General features: G+C 36.2%; 1 protein-coding gene across 24 annotated transcripts in view; it reads right to left on the bottom strand.

Annotated features, from left to right (window-relative positions):
- Positions 1-19963, bottom strand: part of PUM1 (pumilio RNA binding family member 1) — a 110918-nt gene that overhangs the window by 88999 nt on the left and 1956 nt on the right. For 19 of the 24 annotated variants that reach the window (XM_081056188.1, XM_081056210.1, XM_081056198.1 and 16 more), the window contains exon 2: positions 17057-17430. In XM_081056188.1, coding sequence (XP_080912314.1) covers positions 17057-17419 — 363 coding nt within the window. In that variant the 5' untranslated portion in view covers positions 17420-17430. The remainder of the gene's footprint in view (positions 1-17056; positions 17431-19963) is intronic. The other 5 variants (XM_081056197.1, XM_081056199.1, XM_081056194.1 and 2 more) reach the window with 1 other exon arrangement.

Raw genomic sequence — 19963 nt, 5'->3', positions numbered from 1 at the left:
AAAATCATCACTGGCTCAAGCCCATGTTCTTTCAGTTCTCATTCAAAAAAAAAAAAAAAAAAATATATATATATATATATCCCAATAAAGTCACCTTCTAAAATTCCTTCCTTCATTGACTTCCATAACATTATGGTCTCCTGATTCTCCTCCCACCTATTTAGATTTCTGTGTTTTTTGCCAGTCAACGTTGCAGTCAAAGAAAAAACAATGAGAGGCACAGAGGAATCCAAATGTAAAAAGTTAATGATCCAAATACTTTATGAATTATAATTTGTCAGTTTTTCAAGCAGATTATTAAACCTCAAAGAACAAAATAAAGCAGATATCAAGGTAGACTGTCCAGAATAAAAGATCTAAAATAGATGACGTTTTGATAGAATTCTGGTTCAATTCTTGGCCTTCCTTGGCTAGCATTCCTATCCTTGGATTACTGTCCCTTAAACGCTTACTGTGTCTTTACAATGAATATCCCTTTACTTGAGCCAGTTAGACCAGTTCCGTTGCTTGTACAGCAGAACCAAACTCAGGCACAGGGGTATCACTGAGTTGGTATTTATTAAATCTCACTGGAAATTTATATTTTAAAGTAAGAGTAACTCAGAGCTATACACTGCACTTGGAAAAATAAAATTCAACAAATCAACACTTTTTGAATATTTTCTATAACAGAATGTTTAAAGACTCCAGTCAACAAAGGCCAGCTTCGTGATTCCCACCACCTCTGGCCACAAGCAACTATAACAAAAGTATTCCCCTAGTACCTGGTAAGAAATGATAAACTGACCAAATCCGACTCCTCTCTCAGCATATGAGCCAACAGCTATGGAAAAACAAACTGAAATGTCCTAAAGACTCCACAGTTTGGCTGTCATTTTGGGTCAAGTATAACCTGATGAATACACAGAAAACAGTCAACATAGAGAAGAGAACAAACGTGCTGGAAAAAGCAGAGAAGAGAGACTATGGAGCTTCTATAGAAACAGAAAGCAGCCCAGTGCCCAGGGGGCCCACGTATGTATTTCCTGCTCTGGGGTTCAGAGAGAATCCTCAATGTTCTTTAATTGAATGCCCTGAATTTTTGCTAACTAGAATAGATTTCCATACCTTGAGACTAAAACTGCTCTTACTGGAATAGTTATTTCCTCAATCACTGAATCTAAAATTGTCAGGCACTTATCTCCTCCACACCTACCTTTCTTTGTTCTCCTGGAAGGTTTTTTTGCACAGGCAAGCCTAGATCGTGATGGCTCCATTTCACAAACATAGATCCAGAACAATATGAGCAGAAGAGTTGGTGCCAAGAACCATTACGGGAAGGAGATACCAGTGAGAAAAAGCCAGGCAAAAAGCAGGAGAAACTTGAGCAATGAGAAGAGGAAATGGAATATGAGAATTAACCTAATTTGAATTTAGTCATTAAGAGAATAATAACCTATTAAGTCTGTTCCACAACATCTTCTGCTTCACTATATACCTGTATTGTAAACAATAACTACTAATATTCACTGAGACTTACTTTGTGCCAGGTCTGGTCCTATATATTCTTTACATGCTTTATTATATCTTAAATAGTCCTAACAATCTGAAAGTGCAGGTACTCTTATCCCTATTTTGTAAGAAATGCAAAAAGTTATTACACTGCTCAAATAAAATACAAATAAGTAAGCATTCTTCTTGATTCCGGGGGCGGGGAGAAAGTTACTCTTGGCTTAAGCGGCTGCAAACCCTACTACGTCATCTTATTGATGAATTTTCCGTTCTTTACTCACTGTCACTAACAACACTGAATACCAGCATTTTCTGAGTTTCAAGGCAATGTACTGCAAAACAGACATCATTCCATTTCATATATGAGAAAACCAAGATTCAGACGTAATCTGTCCGAAGTCATACGGCTGATAAAGATCAGAAATGAAATTCAAATTCAGGTCTGTGGACCATACTTCTCTGTCCTCATCACAGGCGAGCATAAAAGTTCCAGCACACCTAGGTTAAAACAACTGTTGTTCCAGCAAATGATTACTGTGCTATTTTTATACTCTCTTCCAGGATACAGGGGGTGGGAGATGAAGTCACCACAACAGCCAGCATTAGGCTGCACTTTCATTTTCTTATTTTTATTTATCATTAAAATTGCTCCTGCCTTTAGCAATTAAAGTAAATACTATGAAAGTTACAGATTATCTAATGTGTTGATGGCATTCTGATGGTTTAACAGACCCAAGTGATAGACTATAATTAAGTAATCAAAACTGTTTTGCTACCAGACTACCAGAATATTTATACCTCATGTAAATGTCAGCACTTCCTAGACATAAAAGAAACAATTTAGAAAGTAAAAGGAATACATTTTCAAAACCAATTAATGAACCTGTGATACTAGCTACCTTTAAATACAAAAACCTCACAATCACTGGTCTGTCAGTCTTTTTCTTGATTTCACCAATCATGATCAAACTGAAATCAATGAGGGAAAAGCCATTTTAACTATAGAAACTATTCAATTGATATCAAAGAACCTAATAAAAAGTGTAAAACTTAAGATAATGATAAATCTTACCTCTGCTTGTCTGGAAACTACTATCTATAGTCATCTATCTCGGTGGCATTTTCCTGACTTTCAAAAGAACAAATTCCAAAAACATGAAAGAGACTCCCCTATAAAACTATACAGATCATATTTGTATCAAAAAAATGGTTATTTGCACATGGAGAACACATTAAAGGGTCTTCATTAGTATTAAAAAGTTTCATTCTGAAATACCAATCTCAACAGATGACATCGAAAAAGAAAAAGAAAAAATCATTCGAATGTTCATCCAAAAGTTCTAAAACCAGGTTGTGGCAAACCTCTATCTTTTCAAAAACTGAAATTAATGTATTTGCCATCATGGGAATCAGGAACAATCTTTCTAGCGGAGCACAAGAATCTATGTAAGTAATGTAAAAGTAACAAATATTTGTCCATAAATAAAGGCATAAAAAATGGCTCTTCCAAACAAAGTTCTACTAATAGCAAATTTTTTGAGCTTCATTTGTCATCCCTTGTGTTCACTAATGGGCATGTAATAGTAGGCATAAAAACGTTGTAAGAATTTCTGCCAGAGGAATAGTTTGTCGACAAAAACAAATTATGGGCATCCATAGCCACTGATACAAATTTTCTACAAATTATAAAACAGTGAATATTTTTTAAAAGATGTACAACTTAGGCCACCAGTGAAAACTACCAATTCTGAAAAATAAATTCAGAGGAAAACCTATGAACTACAAGGCATGCCTATAATACATCTCTGTGTATGGGGGGCAGGGAGTGGGCGGATTACTCCTGAGAAGACAACTTCTCTAGTTAATTTGCTCTCCTGTTTTGACAGAGTACAACTTGGAGAAAAGTACACTCAGTTGACTAAGGTTCAAAGACCATGGTATACGTGTTTTAGGGCTCTCTCAACTCCTGAAATAGCTTCCACTAAGTAGCAAAACTGCATGTTATCAATAGAGCCATGGTAGTTTAGTTTGTCTTTATCTACCTAAAAGTAATACCCATAGTATTAAAAACATGACAGCCATTGCATACATATATTTGTAATGTGAGAAATTACTTAGTCTTAGGACTGATAAAACAGCAAAAATGGGACTTTTCAAGCCAGCTTCTTTAAAATGGTTCTTACCCTGCTTAAAAAATACTTTGTTGTCTTTTTTCAAGCTTTTCAAGAAGGAAATTTGACCAAACGTTTTATTTAAATCCCTGTTTATGAGATTACAACAGAATGGAATTAGGCAATGGAAAGAGTCCTTAACTCACCTACAATATTGAAAAACAAAATTACATTCATCACCAATAAAACTGACCCTTGTTTTAACATATCTACAAAGCTGATTGATATATTTTTAGATGTAAAGGGTACAAACTGGTATGATAAGAAAGGCAATCATTTCTTATAGAGCAAGTTTCTCAAGTTGAACAGTTCATGATCACTTACAACAGAAACAGTTGGCATAGGAAATAGGAACTTCCTCTATCTAAAAGGTCTTCAGCCAGGAGGCCTAGAAAATGTCTTCATCCATTCAGCAGCCTTGACACTAACCCTCACTCCTCATTTGTTTCAAAATTCTATTATTTGTAGTATGTGTGTCTATCTAGATAAATCACAGCAACGTAACAGGGCAGCTACGAAGCACATCAAATAGCTCATTCTGGACTTTATGACCCTAAGATAGTACATAATACAGAAATCCAAAACATCTGTGGGAGAAAATATTTTAAGAGTTCTAACTCCTCTAAAATTTAAAAAAAGAAAAAAGATGTACAATTCAAAATGATTCTTAACCAAGAGAATATTAGGGAAGAGGCAGAGCTTAATCTTTTAAGAACTGGCATGTATTAATTTGTGTGGTTGAATTCTTTACAGAATCCCACCTGATGTTATGCGAATAGTAAACCTTCATTTGCTCCTTTTTGAGAATAGCAACTGGCTTCAGTTTCTTAACCCATAGCTTGTATTACTGTAAGGTCATGAAGCATAGTATTGCCTCTTGGGGTTGAGAGGGATTTTGGTATGGCCAATTTATTAGGTTTTCAATTTGGAAACTATGAATGCCACAGAATAATGTTTAAAATTTAAAAATCAAAACACATGGTTTTTTTCCTATTAAAAAAATGGCTTTTAGGTAATTTTGAATTCTAAAATCAACAAATCCTCACTGTAATCATTTGGGAAAGTACAGAAAATTACAAAATGGTAAAAAAGCTACTGAGAAAATTAAAGCAGGAAAGAGGGACAGAACTACAATTTCAGTAATGTTCAAGGAAGGCCTCACTGAGAGCATAACATTTAAGAAAAGTACTTTAAGGAGGTGAGAGAGCAACTTTTATAGATACCAGAGAGAAGCATTCAATCAAATGCAACTGCAAGTTGGGGGACAGGGCATGTTTGTGATTCTAGAAATAACTTTTAATGTCACTCCAATACAATAATTATAAGTCTAGACCTACCCAGAAAACATCAGTGCTGGCTGCTGGGGGAAATTTTAAAAGGTGATGAAACTTTTGGAGAAGACGGGAATTATCATTATCTTCTTGATTGTAATATGGTTTCACAAGTGAATATTTTGATGTCAAGATTTATCAAATTATACATTTAAAATGTGTGCATTTTATTGTCCATTATACCTCAATAAAGATTATTTTTAAAGAAAATTCTAAAAATAAATACATCAATCAAACAAATGAGTCAAAATAGATCCACGGATATAAGAAAACTTAATTTACTTAAAGGAGGTCTTTCAAATCAATAAAAGGTGCTAGGATCACTAGTTACACATTTGAGAAAAGTAAAATTACATTACTACTTCCTGCCTATACAATACACAGAAATAAACTCCAGATGAATTAAAAATGAAAATATAAAAATAGAACTATAAAAATATTATAAGAAACACAGGAGACTGGATGAAGGATGATGACCTAAGAGGATAAAGAAGTCAAAAGCGGGTTGGGGGAGGGAGATGAGGGTAAGGGGGATCAAATATATGGTGATGGAAGGAGAACTGACTCTGGGTGGTGAACACACAATGGGATTTATTGATGATGTAATACGGAATTGTACACCTGAAATTATGTAATTTCATTAACAATTGTCACCCCAATAAATTAATTAAAAAAAAAGAAGTCAAAAGCAAAAAACCAACACTTTTGATTACATACATTTTAAATCTCCGAATTGCAAAAGATAAACAGTTAAAGTACATTTAAAATGTCTTATCAATCTAGGAAAATAATATATACACCAACATAAAAAAAATGCACAAAGAACACTCATACAGTGTTGGAAATTTAAATTGATCCAATCTATCTGGAGAACAATGTGGAAATATGTATCAAAATTTTTAATGAATTTTGTTTCATCTGTCAATTTCACTTCTGTAAATATTTCACTTCTAAAGAAATTACTCTGGAGTACAAAAATGTAACTCCAATATTGTTTATTGCAGCACTGTTTAGAATGTCAAAAGCTGAAAACAACCTAAAAGTCCATCAATCTGGGGTAAATTAGTCAAAATAAATTATTGCACTTCCATGCACTATGGCCCTTAAAAGGAACACAGAGGTTACTTATTGACCTGAAAGGAGGGCCACAATGTATAAATACATATAGACTACCATACAGTGTATATATAGAGAATGATCCCATTTGGTTTAAAACTACAACACATTCATGAATTTCTATTTATATATGCACAGAAAGAGTCTGGAAGGAAATAAACCAAATTGTTAGAAGTAGTTAACTCTGAAAAACAGATTATCAAAATTTTTTTGAACTATCATGTACTATCAAAAAATTTTTCCATTTTAAGACAGAAAGTAGATTATTGGTTGCCTAGGAAGGAGGAATGGGGGAAGTACGGAGTGACTAGTAGTAGGTACAGGATTTCTTTTATGGGGTGATGACAATGTTCCAAATTTGGACTGTGGTGATGGCTGCACAACTCTGAATATAGTAAACACCACTGAACTGTACATTTTCAATGGGTGAATTGTATGGTATGTGAATTATACTACAATAAAGCTGTTTTTAAAATTTCACTTAGAAGAAAATCCACAACCCTAATATAGAACAAAAATCTTGCATTTTAATATTCACCCTCTGTACTTTATACCACTCCAATAGAAACCTTAAACCCAACCAGCATCTCTTAAAAAGCTTTATATGGGAAAAATGAGTCACTAGTCTTAAGAACAGTTAACCATTGGCAATATAGAGGTAAATTACAACCTCCATTCTGTCTTCATAAGGATACTATCTTCCTGAACTATCCTAGTGGATAAAATTCACTTCTGAGAACAGCAATGAACCTTGAAACACTGAAACAGATATATGGCACTGTTTTCCAATATGGGATGGGATTGGGAACAGAAACAAAGTTTCAATGTTTTACAAATTATGGAAAGTAAACTTTGTTCCTATAGCCCCTTATTTGCCTATCTCTGATATGGTTTCAAGAAATCTAAAAAAAAGAGGGGGGGGGCATAAAACCATAGCTGATAGCAATTACTTTAAAAGTTCAACGCAGTCCTTCAAAAAATATGCTTACTGGCTCCTTATCTTAGGCCCAAAAGCCTCTCAGTATTCAAAAGACCCCACATTCTGTTATACCTTATACGTTATCAATTCAAAATGACATCTTAATACTCTTCCAAATAAAACACTACACTCAGTAAGTCTCTTCAATTCGCCCTGATGATATGTGTTCATCCATCATTTCTGAGGCACGTACTATGTGCCAGGTGCTGAAGATACAAGGCTGAAAGATTCAAGAGAACCACAGTGGTTCTTAACCAAGGTATACATGAGGATCACCCATGGAGTGCTTTCTCGAAAATACTTGAACTGCATCTCATCCCTGGAGATTTTGATTCAGTAGGTCTGGACTTAAGCCCGAGAATCTATTTACTGAAACAGGTTCCTAGCACCCAATGGTGAAGAAAAGTAAATCTTCAACTCCAATACACGAGCTGAATGCTTCAATAAAATGTGCATCAAGACAGGACACCCAAAAAAGCATCTGAGAAGTATCTTGCTTCCCAGTAAGTATCTTGCTTCCCAGTAATTATCATCAGTTTGATTCAAATAACTTAAAAATTCAAAAAAAAAAAAAAAGAAAGAAAGAAAGAGGACACCCAATCTTTACAAAAAGAGGTAGAAAGGATAAAGTTTACAGAGATGAAGGTACTTTGGTTGAAGCTTGAAAGATGAGCGAGTGTCTACATGGATGAGAAAAGGGGAGTCCAAGCAGAGAAAACTACATAAATAAAAACACCACAACTATGTTGAGGAACTGTACAAACTACAAATAGCATGGGTGTTCAGAAAGTTACAAATACTTTGCAGTACAGCTAAAGTGGAGTGGCAGCAAAGACAGGAGAGGTAAGCTGGTTCAAAACACCAAAGGCCAACATTATGTTATGCTGAGGAGCTTGGAAGTTACCTACAAGCAACTGAAAAACAAAAAAAAATAAAATTTAGGCAAGGGTAAGACATAGGCAGATGTCTCTTCAGAAATACTAACTTGGCAGCAGCATAGAAAACAGTCAGAAGGAAGAAAGGGGGGAGGGGTACAGAAAACCAGTCAGTAGACTACTGTAAATGTCCTCATAAGAAATACAAGCCTATCAAATAAGGCAATATGAATATAACCTTGGAACTGTTCAAGGCAGGAGGTAGGAATCTGAGATTCCTAGGTTGCCTGTAATGGAGATGCCATCATCCACAGAAACAGGATATAGGGAATGAAGGAAACTAATGAGTTCAGTTCTGAAAAGCATCATGCCATTCACTGAGCACCTATTATGCATTTAGTGCTGGGTTCCTAAAATTAGACACGCAAACTAAACTTCTACTGGTATCCCTAAGTTACGATATATGAGCAGCAAGTAGGGCTTAAAATGTGCGCTGTGTAAAAGAGGCCTGTGTGTGTTTAGGGGAAAGCCGACCACTCCATGAAGTACAGTAGGTGTCTCCAAACAGACTGGTCTGGTGTAAAGAGCATGATCTAATCACCTCCAACATACATCGTTAAGACCTTAAAACATGGTACCTCGTTTTTCTGACTCTGCATTTCCTCATACAAAAAATGGAAATGATAAAAAAACCAACACAGAGTTACTGGGGGTTTAAATCATATGTAAAGACAAGAACAATTCCAGCACACAACTTACAGTGTATGTCATTATTACTTCTAAATACAGAAAGGAAGCACTCAATACTAAAATAAAATTACCTCTAGATCTTACTGGATACCCTCAACCTATCCTGTTCAGCACACTAACATTTTTTTTATTAAAACAGAGATAATTCATGTAAAGATCATTGCATTGGGGGAAAATATTAAATGATTTCCAAGATCTGGGGCCAGCCCGGTGGCTCAGGTGGTTGGAGCTCCAGGCTGCTAAGGCCGAAGGCTGCTGGTTCGATTCCCACATGGGCCAGTGCCAGATGGCTCAGCTGGTTGGAGCGCGTTCTCTCAACCATAAGGCTGCCGGTTCGACTCCCGCAAGGGATGGTGGGCTGTGCCCCCTGCAACTCGCACCGGCAACTGGACCTGGAGCTGAGCTGCGCCCTCCACAACTAAGACTGAAAGGACAACTTGACTTGGAAAAAGTCCCGGAAGTACACACTGTTCCCCAATAAAGTTCTGTTCTCTTTCCCCCAATAAAAAATCTTTAAAAAATAAATAAAGATTTCCAAGATCTTTTCCAACACCAAAATCCCACTGGAAATGTTATCTTATCAGCCAATTCACTTTCATTCAATATAGTAAACGAAGTTCTTAATAGCAGATAAATAAGGTTTGTCTTTTTTTTTTTCTTTATTTAACCTGTAAAAATTTCAAGGTTTGAAACTTGGAAAATACAAAGTATACAAGAAATCAAATTACCTATAATCTCCTCACCCATACAAATAAAAGCAATATTTTGCCGTACGTCCTCACAGTCCTTTTTCCATTTATATCAATCTTAATAAATACACAGAGCTTAAAGCCATCTTCTAGATTATGTTAATAAAGGAACTGTATTTAATATAAAATTCCTCTCATGTGATTTGTTACCCAAACACACTATAACCCCATCTCAGCACTCATTTCAATATATATTCACTAAAAGACTCACTCTTGAAACACGTTTCTTTATAATTCTTCCCTTCATGAAACTAAGTTTCTTCAGAGAAAGGATGTATTAATTTCATTGTTTTGCATTTTACTAAACCTCTGACCCATATGAGTAGTATCTAATTTGAACAATTGGGGGGAGAAGAACAATGTGAATCAATAAATTCTTAGCAAATTAAAGAACTTTTTTTAATTAACAGCAGATCTGATGCTTTTAAACACGTACAATAAGAAGAATTAGGTTAATGGACTGTTCCCTTGTGGAAGTCCTTAGGGAACTTTCTTAATAGAGGCAAATTATTTGTCATTAACAGAATAATTGACTGTATACCTATGACAGCTAAAAGTACAGCTCCCTGAAAACACCTGTTCTCTATAATTTAAGCATTCCTCTTTCCAGGGTAATAAGCAAGTTTATTTATGCTGTTAATCTGAAAACACTTTCTTCATAGACAGAGAAGCAAGTTGCCATTAGCCCCAGTAAAACTTGTCACTTGGAAAAATTCCAAATCCATGGTGTAAAACTGTAGATAAACTAACTATCCCTACCTCTATTTCTAAAAAGCACTGGCACTAGTGAAGAAATCTCCATTATTTTTGTATCTGTACATTAGAGACATATACATCTTTAAAAATCTTTAGGTAACCCCCCCAAAAATGAAAGCATGTGTCCAAACAATAAAACTTGTACACAGATGTTTATGGTAGTATTATTTGTAATAGCCAAAACGTGGGGGAAAAAGCCAAAGGTCCATCAGCTGATAAATGGATAAAATGTGGTATATATCTGTATAATGAGCTGTTATTCAGCAATAAAAAGAAATGACGTTTTGGTACATGCTACAACATGTATGAACCTTTAAAACACTATGCTAAGTGAAAGAAGCCAGTCACAAAGGACAACATACTGTATGATTCCATTTATATAAAGTGGAACAAACACAGAAAGTAGACTGGTGGTTGTCTAGGGCTGGAGGGTGATTACTACTGGGTACAGTTTTTTGGAGATGATGAAAATGTTTTAAAATTGACTGTGGTGATGGCTGCACAACTCTATGAATATACTAAAAACTATTGTATTACACACTTTAAATGAATGAATTCTGTATCAATAAAGCAGTTATAAAAAAATCTTTAGAGCCCCCAATTTCCACAAATCTAGAAATTTTCCTAATGAGATTCATAAAAACATTAAGAAAGGTACTTTAACCATAAAAGAGTACTTATTAAAGGCAATAAATAGACAAATCCATGTCTGCTAAATCTTTTGGAATCATTAATAAGGCACTTTAAAATCGACCGTTCTCAAAAAATACTACATGAGAAAAACACGAAGAGCATTCTTCTGGAAAAGGTCCAAGAACTCTTCAACGGCTGGTTTTATCACCAGTGCCATGTACACCCTTCAGGCCCAAGTTATTTAATCAAATTCCCAAATGTTAAGCTCACCCAACCTATTGCCGCTGAACACCACTTCTCACAATATTCACAACATGGAGCAAAATGCCAGCGCAGGCCACTGAGTTGAAGCCACAATCCCATTACTGCCCCCTCAGTATATCCAGAAGATAAACAACTGAATGTAAAAAATGGGGAAGAGGGAAGAGAAATCCCTCAACAACAAAACTATTACTTACCCTATCCCCAACACTTCCTACTCTCTTGGCATTGTGTTGTCAGTCCTAGATTCCTCTGACGGTGTTAAGCCACTGCCCAAGAGTGAACAGATAGATTCTAAGCAAAAGCTACGACTTTTTTTAAGTATTCTTTCTACAATACCCAGAAGCGTAATTCTGTACTCAGGCTCAGCCTGTACAAAGTATTCAGCAAATGCTGTTGCCTGAGAGAAAATGGACACATGCACAAAAGATGTGTGTCTCTTCTGCAAGTGTAGAGAGGTGTGATGAAAAACATTATCACGTTACTTTACAGTTTACAAAGCACTTCAACCAAATCCTAAGTGAAATATGAAACAGAGCTCTTCCTAAGTAACCACTGTGCTTTTCTTTTACTAAAAATCTCATGATTCATCCCATTTCCCTCATTTCTTTGGTCACAGGGACACCCAGAGCAAGTTCTATAACCCACCACTCCAGTACATTCTTCTAAATTCTAAATTTACCCCCTTCATTTTCCTGACATACCCTTATTTTTCCCACCATACCCTTGTTTTTCCCACTGTTACATCCCATTATGACCTATTCTATAATATTTTTCCTAACTCCACACCAAAAACCTTTTAAAACAAAACAAAGACATATTGAGCTCTGCAAGTTGCCATCTAGGAGGCACATACAATCAAGTATCACATAGCATCTGAGTGAATACTTCTTTTTTAACACTGGAACCTAATTCTTAAAATTGGAAAATAATTCTTAAAATTATAGTCAGAAAAGGCCTATTGATGGTCCTTTTGACCAAGTGCATAATACTAAGTCTTTGTGAACTCCAAATATAATTTTAAAAGGCTCTAAGGGTACAGGTGTAAGAGAAAACGAAGTGTGAAAGTATGGATTATTCAACTTTATCATGTGTTAACCAAATGCCACTGGCCTAAATGCTGGGGCATCTAAGCAATCTACCCAGAGAAACAAGAGACTCATAACAGTCACTCAGCAGGGACAACATAGGATCTCCAGGAAATGATGAAACTCCCAATGTGGAGAATACATGGGCTCCCTCCAAGTTTAACATAGTATTTATTAATTACAAAGTGTAAGGATTATCTCACAGTCATTGGAGCAAGGATAGACATGTCAAGATTGGGTGTCAGGATACCACCAGAAGATGGCAACACCAAGTGAAAGAAAAAGGGCGTATAAAATAGAGCCAAAGAGAAGATTCATCCACAGAATTTTGCCTGGCTATCTAGAATTATCTCCCACAAGCTGTCAATCTATGGTGGATACTGATACATCCTAGCTCCAAAAGACTACAAGCAAGAGTGAGAAAGGTCTGTGGAGTTGTCCTCTAAATTTCCTTTCTCCCAAAGCTGAGCTTCTACCTATCTCTGCCCTTTAAAATCCAGTAGAGAGGCCACAGTTCAACTGATCTGAGTGACCTTAAAATGTTTTCCCTATTTCATCACCCACTTTATCTCACAGAAGTTCACAGAGAAAACAGATTTCACAATAAGAATAAAACTATCGTAACAAGTCAAAGACCTGACCTTGGGCTTTGCATGATGAAACCTTTAATATTATTCTGGGGGGAAAAATTTTATGTTATAAAAATTACTGTTAAAATAAATTCATAAAACTTTTATAGGTTTATATTTTAAGTAATACTCACTTAGGAAGATATGTTTTCTAGTGTTCTGTAATATCTTGATTCATAGCCACTGTCTTGTTCACTATGGGTAAATTTAACCAGCAAAAAAAATTGAGGGGACTTCTTTCCCTCACTCCCCTCCAAAGACCTCAATTTGGTCCAAAAATAGGGGCTTTGAAGTTTCTGACTATACCAACTACAATATTTTATGTATTAAAACAAGTGATAATATGTTTATGTTCTTAATGTAGGAAAAAAAACATAATAGAAAGACTATAGTTTGCAAATGTTACAACTATTTAAAAACAAACATACAAATCTGAATACCCTTTCTCACCTCAAAATACTATTTTACAGTTTCTAAATTTCACCTAATTTTCAATACCTCAATTTGCAAGATTTTTAAAGTACTGCATATTCCCCACAACACATGTTCTCAAGCTGTCAATGTCCTGAACTTTAAAGGGCCTCCATGCTAATTATCCGTCACGTTTCATACTTAGAAAATAAACCAAAAATATTGAAAATAAAAAATCAGTCATATGTACAGGCACAGCTGAAAGAGCTCACTATTGAAAGAGGAAAATTCAGACACTAGGAGAATTTCCACATCGGGCAGAAAAATCCCAACTTCAAAAGGTTAAAAAAATGTTTTAGTGTAAAAAAGTGATTACTCATAAATGGGAGTAATAATGAGAGAAATGAATGTAAAGTACCTGGCACAATAACTAGTTCCCTTCCCTGCAACACTCCTGTCTGGCATCGCAGCCTGTGATATTCTTTACTTCACCAGCTCATTGGTAAAAGCACTCTGACAATCTGATCTTAAATTCTGTTCCATTATGCCAAAGGCCTTTTTAAAAAAAGGCTAAGGAAATAGGCCCACCAAAAAGGAATTTAAAAAAAAGGAGTAATAGCCCAGTGGTATGGCAGAATGTACTGGCAATAGAATCACTTTATATTTAGTCATTCTAAGAGGTAAGTTTCCCACAATAACTACCTGGAATACACATGTAATAAAAACAAAACTGAGAAAAAAAAAATGAACTTTAGCATTAGTATCGCCCTTGCGCAGAAAGAAAAAAAGGACTCTTGCAATTATAGGAGAAAAGTCAACATTATTTGTATTCACCTCCTTTTTACCAAGTTTATCATCTCTAAAATTCAAGCAAAATAATTTTTTTACCTTAGAATGCCTACTTTGTTGCAATAGTTTGCTTTCCTTTAGTTTTTTAAAGCCAAAAATACTCCTAGGGAGACAGAAACATATAAAAGAACAGGCACTGGAATCACAAAGACCTGATTTAAAAACCAGGTTCTACCTGTAACTAAGCTTCATTTTCTCATCTCAAAAAAAGGATATTAATACTTCCCTCATGGGACTGCTCTGAGGATTAAATACAGCAAATACATAGCCCAGTGCCCATATATTTCTAAATAAGTGCTCTGTAAATATATCTATCATCATCAGTGATTCTTAGCCTCTTTTGCACTCCCACCTGACAGATCAGACACCCGATTACTCCAATCAGTAACAGTGGCTGATGAGGGTCGTCATTCTCCACCTAAAGATATGACCCTCCACTCTTCAACTACACTACACACTCACCACTGCTGCTTGTCCAAGTGGCCTCTACCTGCTGCCACGTGTTTCCCAGCGGGATAACTGAGCTCTCAGATCCACTACTTTACCTGGTACAAATCGGAAGAACTTCTGTGGTCTTCCTCATTCAATCAACATAAAAATTTCAGGCACTCTTGGGAAAGGAGCATGAAAAATACAACAGTCTCTGTCCTAGAACAGTTCAGTCCAGGAGGTGAGAGCAACACCAAACCCAGTAAATTACAATACATTATAATGACTGCAGGAGAGGTCATTTGTGGGTGGCCAACATCTGCAACACAGCAACTACCCTTAGTTTCCTAATACTGTTCATTATATCATGTGCCCAGCCCAACAGAATTGTATTGTGATGAGTCTCACTCCAAGTTGGGTCACTGGTTTGGGCCCGCTGGGTAAGGAACAGGTTTTGCCATTTAACATTAACTCTAGTTTGCTAACTGATCTGGATAAAACTGCTCAATAAGTGAGATTAATTCCTTATGATAGGGCTCAGCATAAGATAAAAGCCCCAAGTAAGCCTTCAACAAACACTCGCTGCCATGCACAGCACAACCAGATTTTAGATCTTAGAGCTCTGCCAAGGACTGACCAGAGTTTGATTTGCCCACCTAGCAAGGCACAGGCCAAGCACCCAGATTCTCCTTTCAGCTTTTGCCCATCAGCCTATCGTTAGGAAAGCCAACACAAAACTTTATAGATCTGTAATGTAAATTTTAAACAATGGTTAGCCAAATAAGGCAAAGATAACAGGCCTTCCACTTTGGTCCCCTACACAGATACCATCCAAACCAAACACTTCCTACCTTGGTGTTTGTTGTGTGTGTGTCTCTCTCTCTCTCTCTCTCTCTCTCTCTCTCTCTCTCTCTTTCCATGTATACCTGCCTAAATCTCAAACTCAACATGTATACTACAAAGTTTAATTACCTTATCCCCAAAACATATCCCCCTCTGTATTCCTTTTCCTCTATCAGTTCATTTCCCCAGGGACCTAAGATTTCTAGTTCAATCACCAAATTCTTGACATTTCTCAGTGCCACACCTTCTTTTCCGTTGCTCACACCAGGGATGGTAGTTACCCAATTAGTCTCAACCCTTACTCACTCCCATCTCTTATTGCCAACTCAATCTTCCCAAAGTACCACTGGATAAAAATCACTCCATACATACATGCACACTCAAAAACCCTGCTGCCTACTGAATTAAATCAGCCTGGCATTCAAGGTCCGTATCTTTGTGACAATCTCCTTTTACCCCAACTTTAAGGCCAAAGAGTTAGGAACTCATGCATTCAATGAATTTCTTCTGAGGCTCTATTATATGCCAAATTCTAGGAACTGGGATAGTGAGATAAATACAATTTGATCCACACCTCCAAGACTCCAAGCAAATAGGAAACAAATAGTGTCCTAAGTAACAGGTACATAGGGATAAAAAGTGCACAAGAAGCCCCTTATCTCATACTTCTTAGTATCCCTCCCATACACATAGTAGGTGCTTATGAAGCAGCACTGATATTAATAATTGTTCTAGTAAATCAAAGTGCTCAGTAAATTTCTGTGGAATAAGAGGATAAATTCTACCTCTTCATTTCTACTATGGTAAAGGACATGGGCTACCTTTTTGAAGTTTCAGAGGAAGTACAAGTAAAAATTCAGATTTGCAATTGTGCTTGTGCCTGATTTGTTTCTGAAGCAAAACAGAAGCACTAGAGGCCTAGTGAAAGATGTCAGTTCTTTTTGCTAATCAGTACTCAGATAGTGGCAATATAAAATGAACCTTTGCAAATTCAACCTACGCCCAATTTCAAAGAATAGCCTGATTAATACATTCAAAGCCTTTCATCATTATGAGGAAGTTAGGAGACACAGATCAGGCTAAACTCTTCTCAGTAAAGTATGCCATGATTCCAGCTACGGTTTTAGATTAGGAAAAGCAAGCATGTTAAAATTAACCAAGTGCAGTAAGTGCTTCGAACAAGAGGACAAAGATGGGTAAAACCTAAAAGCCACAACCATTACTCTCTGACACAAAACATTAGATTATGTCAGTTACATTTCAAATAAATTTCATTTGAGCAGCTGATTTGTTATCAACTTCCCACTACTTTCAACTATAACATCTTAAAACAAAAGTCACCCATACCCAACAGGAAAGGCTATAAAATATTATTTGGCCTATAAACACCCCAAAGAGTTCTTAAAAGAATGTGTTATTGGGGGTAAAGTATTCTGTTTAAAAAGCATACCCAGAAATGCAATGTGCACGATAAAACAATCTTAAGTCTTCTTAAAAATGGTCATTTACTATTTAGCACCAGAATGATAAATGACCCAGTTACAGTATTAAAACAAGCATCCTTTAAAACAAGTGAATGTTTAGAGCAAATGAAATTAGCAATTTAGGCTTTTAAAGACATTCACTGAAAGCAGATATCCTAAGTGGACAGCAATTATAAAGAGTTTCAAAGCTGAAATAGTGAACTTTTTTTACCTGATGTTCTGCATGAATGTTATCCCCAGTAGGCCATCGATGTTTGCTATTATTATAGCCGCCTCCACCACTTCCTCCTCCCCCAAGCTGCTCACCATGCTGCCTCTGAAAGAAGTAGTCCACCATAGCGTCGTCCTGGGAACGGCCTGCAACTCCTATGGATCCTGGGACAGGGCTGGAGTGCGTCCCAGCTGCAAGAGCCTGATTTGCAGCTGGTTGTGGCTGCGCTTGCGACCCTGTTCCAGATGTCAAAACAACAGGCATGTTGGGATTAGCTGGTTCTTGAGGGTGATGTTTCAGGTGGGGGCTGAAAGAGTCCTGCCAAAGCACTGCTTTTCTCTTCAAGACACATGCAACGCTCATTCCACCAACACCTACGGACAAACAGGTTACAAATGGTTAAAATCTGCATTGTTAAAAACACAACTTGACATACACCAAGATAAAAATAAGCTCCATATCTTCTGCAATACATCTACAACTAGTATATACCAAGTAGCTAAATGCTTTATAATACACAATATTCTAAACCAAAACCTCCATTTTGTTAAGTTTTGTGTTTGTGTGTGTGTCTGCATGTGTAAATTAATGTAATTGTTGGTAAGTACTCAGACAGGTTTTGAGATCAGGACTCAATGCAGCAATTCAGGGAAACTTATGTTGTTACCAGAGGTAACAATATAAAACTAGACTTTAATTAATGGCTCCTCTACCCAAATTATTTACACCTTAAGCCAACTGTGGCAGATACTTTTTAAATGAACAAGACCTTTATAAAATACCACTTTACAGCTGAAGCAAATATATGGCAAAAAAAAAAAAATCCAAATCCCATATATAATTAGCAATGACTCAGATTGTCTACAACTTGAAAGGACACTTTAAAATTTCCAACATATTTATAGGATGCTCTTTGAAGAAACAATAAGGTCCCCGACCAAGAACAGCAACTGAATGTTCTTAGCCTGAAACTCAGCTGCTATTGATGGAAGAAAAAAATGCAAAATTTTTACCACTAAGTTACAAGTATAATTGTAATCACATCATTACTCCATTAGTACTTTGAGTCCTGTAAACACAGGATAAGACCAAACCAAATTCAAACACTTTACTAGTGTAGAAAGTCTCACTGTAAAAAAACAGATGCCTGAATACAATAATCGTGTGGCAAACATATTGTTTATGTTTAATATAACAAATGTTTAATTATTATGTTTAATAATGCAAACATAGGCATTATTTAATCATCCCCATTTTGCAGATGAAAACACTAAGGGACAGAAAAGTTATGTGATGCCCAAGGCATTCAGCTAGTGAGTTGCAGAGAAGGGATTCAAACCTAAACCTGTTTTGCACCCAATGCTAGCTCTTTCTTTCAACCCCTTGCTGGGGTTCTATCAACACAGGTACTATTTCTCACTCACATCTGCTAACTCTTTCTTCCCTGGAAGGATCAACAAAGAATCTCCAAAATGATACTATGAAACATTACTATCTCAGTTTCTTAAAAATCAGAAACAACATTTGTACATAAGCTATAACACTTGTCACCCTGTAGGTGCTAAAAAAAAAAAAATGCCACAAACTAATTAATCAGTGACCAATTAGAACACATCTGTCCATAGCCACTAGAGTCCAATTTCAAAGCTATCAACCTAACAGTCCACTGCTACAAATACCTTCTCTCCCTATCCCAACTGTGCATTTTAAAAACACTCATAAGATTATGAGAAATCTATTATTTCTTTATAGAATAATTAAACTTCCTGATAAAGAAGCTTTTGCTTCTCACAACTAATTCATGTTTTGAAGCCAGAAGAAGACACAATGGAATTTGTAATTTGTTCAAAGCCTAATTTGGAAATGTCTAGTCTCAGTTAACAATTCCAATCCATCGGAACCTTACTAGGGTACTGGGTTAGTCCAGCCTTTTAGACTTCAGTTTCTGCTTTCATGAATGGAAGTGTATTCATGCTTAAGTGCCAAAATCAGAAAGTCATAGCTGTGTTTACCAAAGGTCTTTGCAAAGTGCTAACCACCCTAATGCCTTCCGGTTAGATTTTCAAAAGAACTCACTGCCCTCTTATTTACCAATAATAGCCAGTTCCATTTTCTTCTACAAGGGAGTATCAATCTAACAGTCTTTGTTCTAGAGCAAGCCAAGAGTCCCAAAAATCAAGTTTTACCGTTAAACTAGCAACATTCTTCGAGCCTTTTCCCGCATCTAAAAAAATGGGGGGAAAATCCTTCCTCTATGCTTCACAAATTTGGTGTGTTTTTTTTACACAAAAATAATAGATGTGAAAGTTTTTTGTAAACTTAAAGTCACCATGCTGAGACCCACGGAATTCAGTTACCATCAATTAAAGCAATGGAACTCCAGTTCCTGAGGATTCCAAAACAGCAAATGCAATCTTTCTGAAATAAAAGATTTGCCATAATACTTATCTAGCAAAGAACTTCCACATGAAAAAAAAAAAGTGTTTACCACTGAACACAACTTCATTCCAACCAGGGATGGGGGTGGGGGGAGATTCCTATACAAATGTTCAAACAAAACAATTCGGCTTTTGTAAAGCTATCTGTACGGCCTGAGACTTCCTGCTTTACCTAATGAGGCAAGGCAGTTTCTCAAACAAGAGAAAACCTGGCAGAAGGGACAGTTTGAAAGTGAGCAAATACCTAAGCAATTAATGTGTGTCTTGGGTAGTTTTGTAATATCTTGGCAACTACAGTACAAAAATTAAGAAATCAGTCACTTAAACATTAAAAAACATTTAAATTGCTGATGCCTTTTAGAGAACTCTCAGCCCACTAAAAAGTTATGTGTAACATTTGAAATGTGACTTACAAATAGCACATTATAAAATAAGCACTTTAAGCAACTAGAAATTAAGTGATGATTCG

The sequence above is a fragment of the Rhinolophus hipposideros genome (assembly GCF_964194185.1).
Source record: "Rhinolophus hipposideros genome assembly, chromosome: 8".
In the NCBI taxonomy this organism is placed as follows: Eukaryota; Metazoa; Chordata; class Mammalia; order Chiroptera; family Rhinolophidae; genus Rhinolophus; species Rhinolophus hipposideros.
This window is presented reverse-complemented; position numbering and strand designations above follow the sequence as displayed.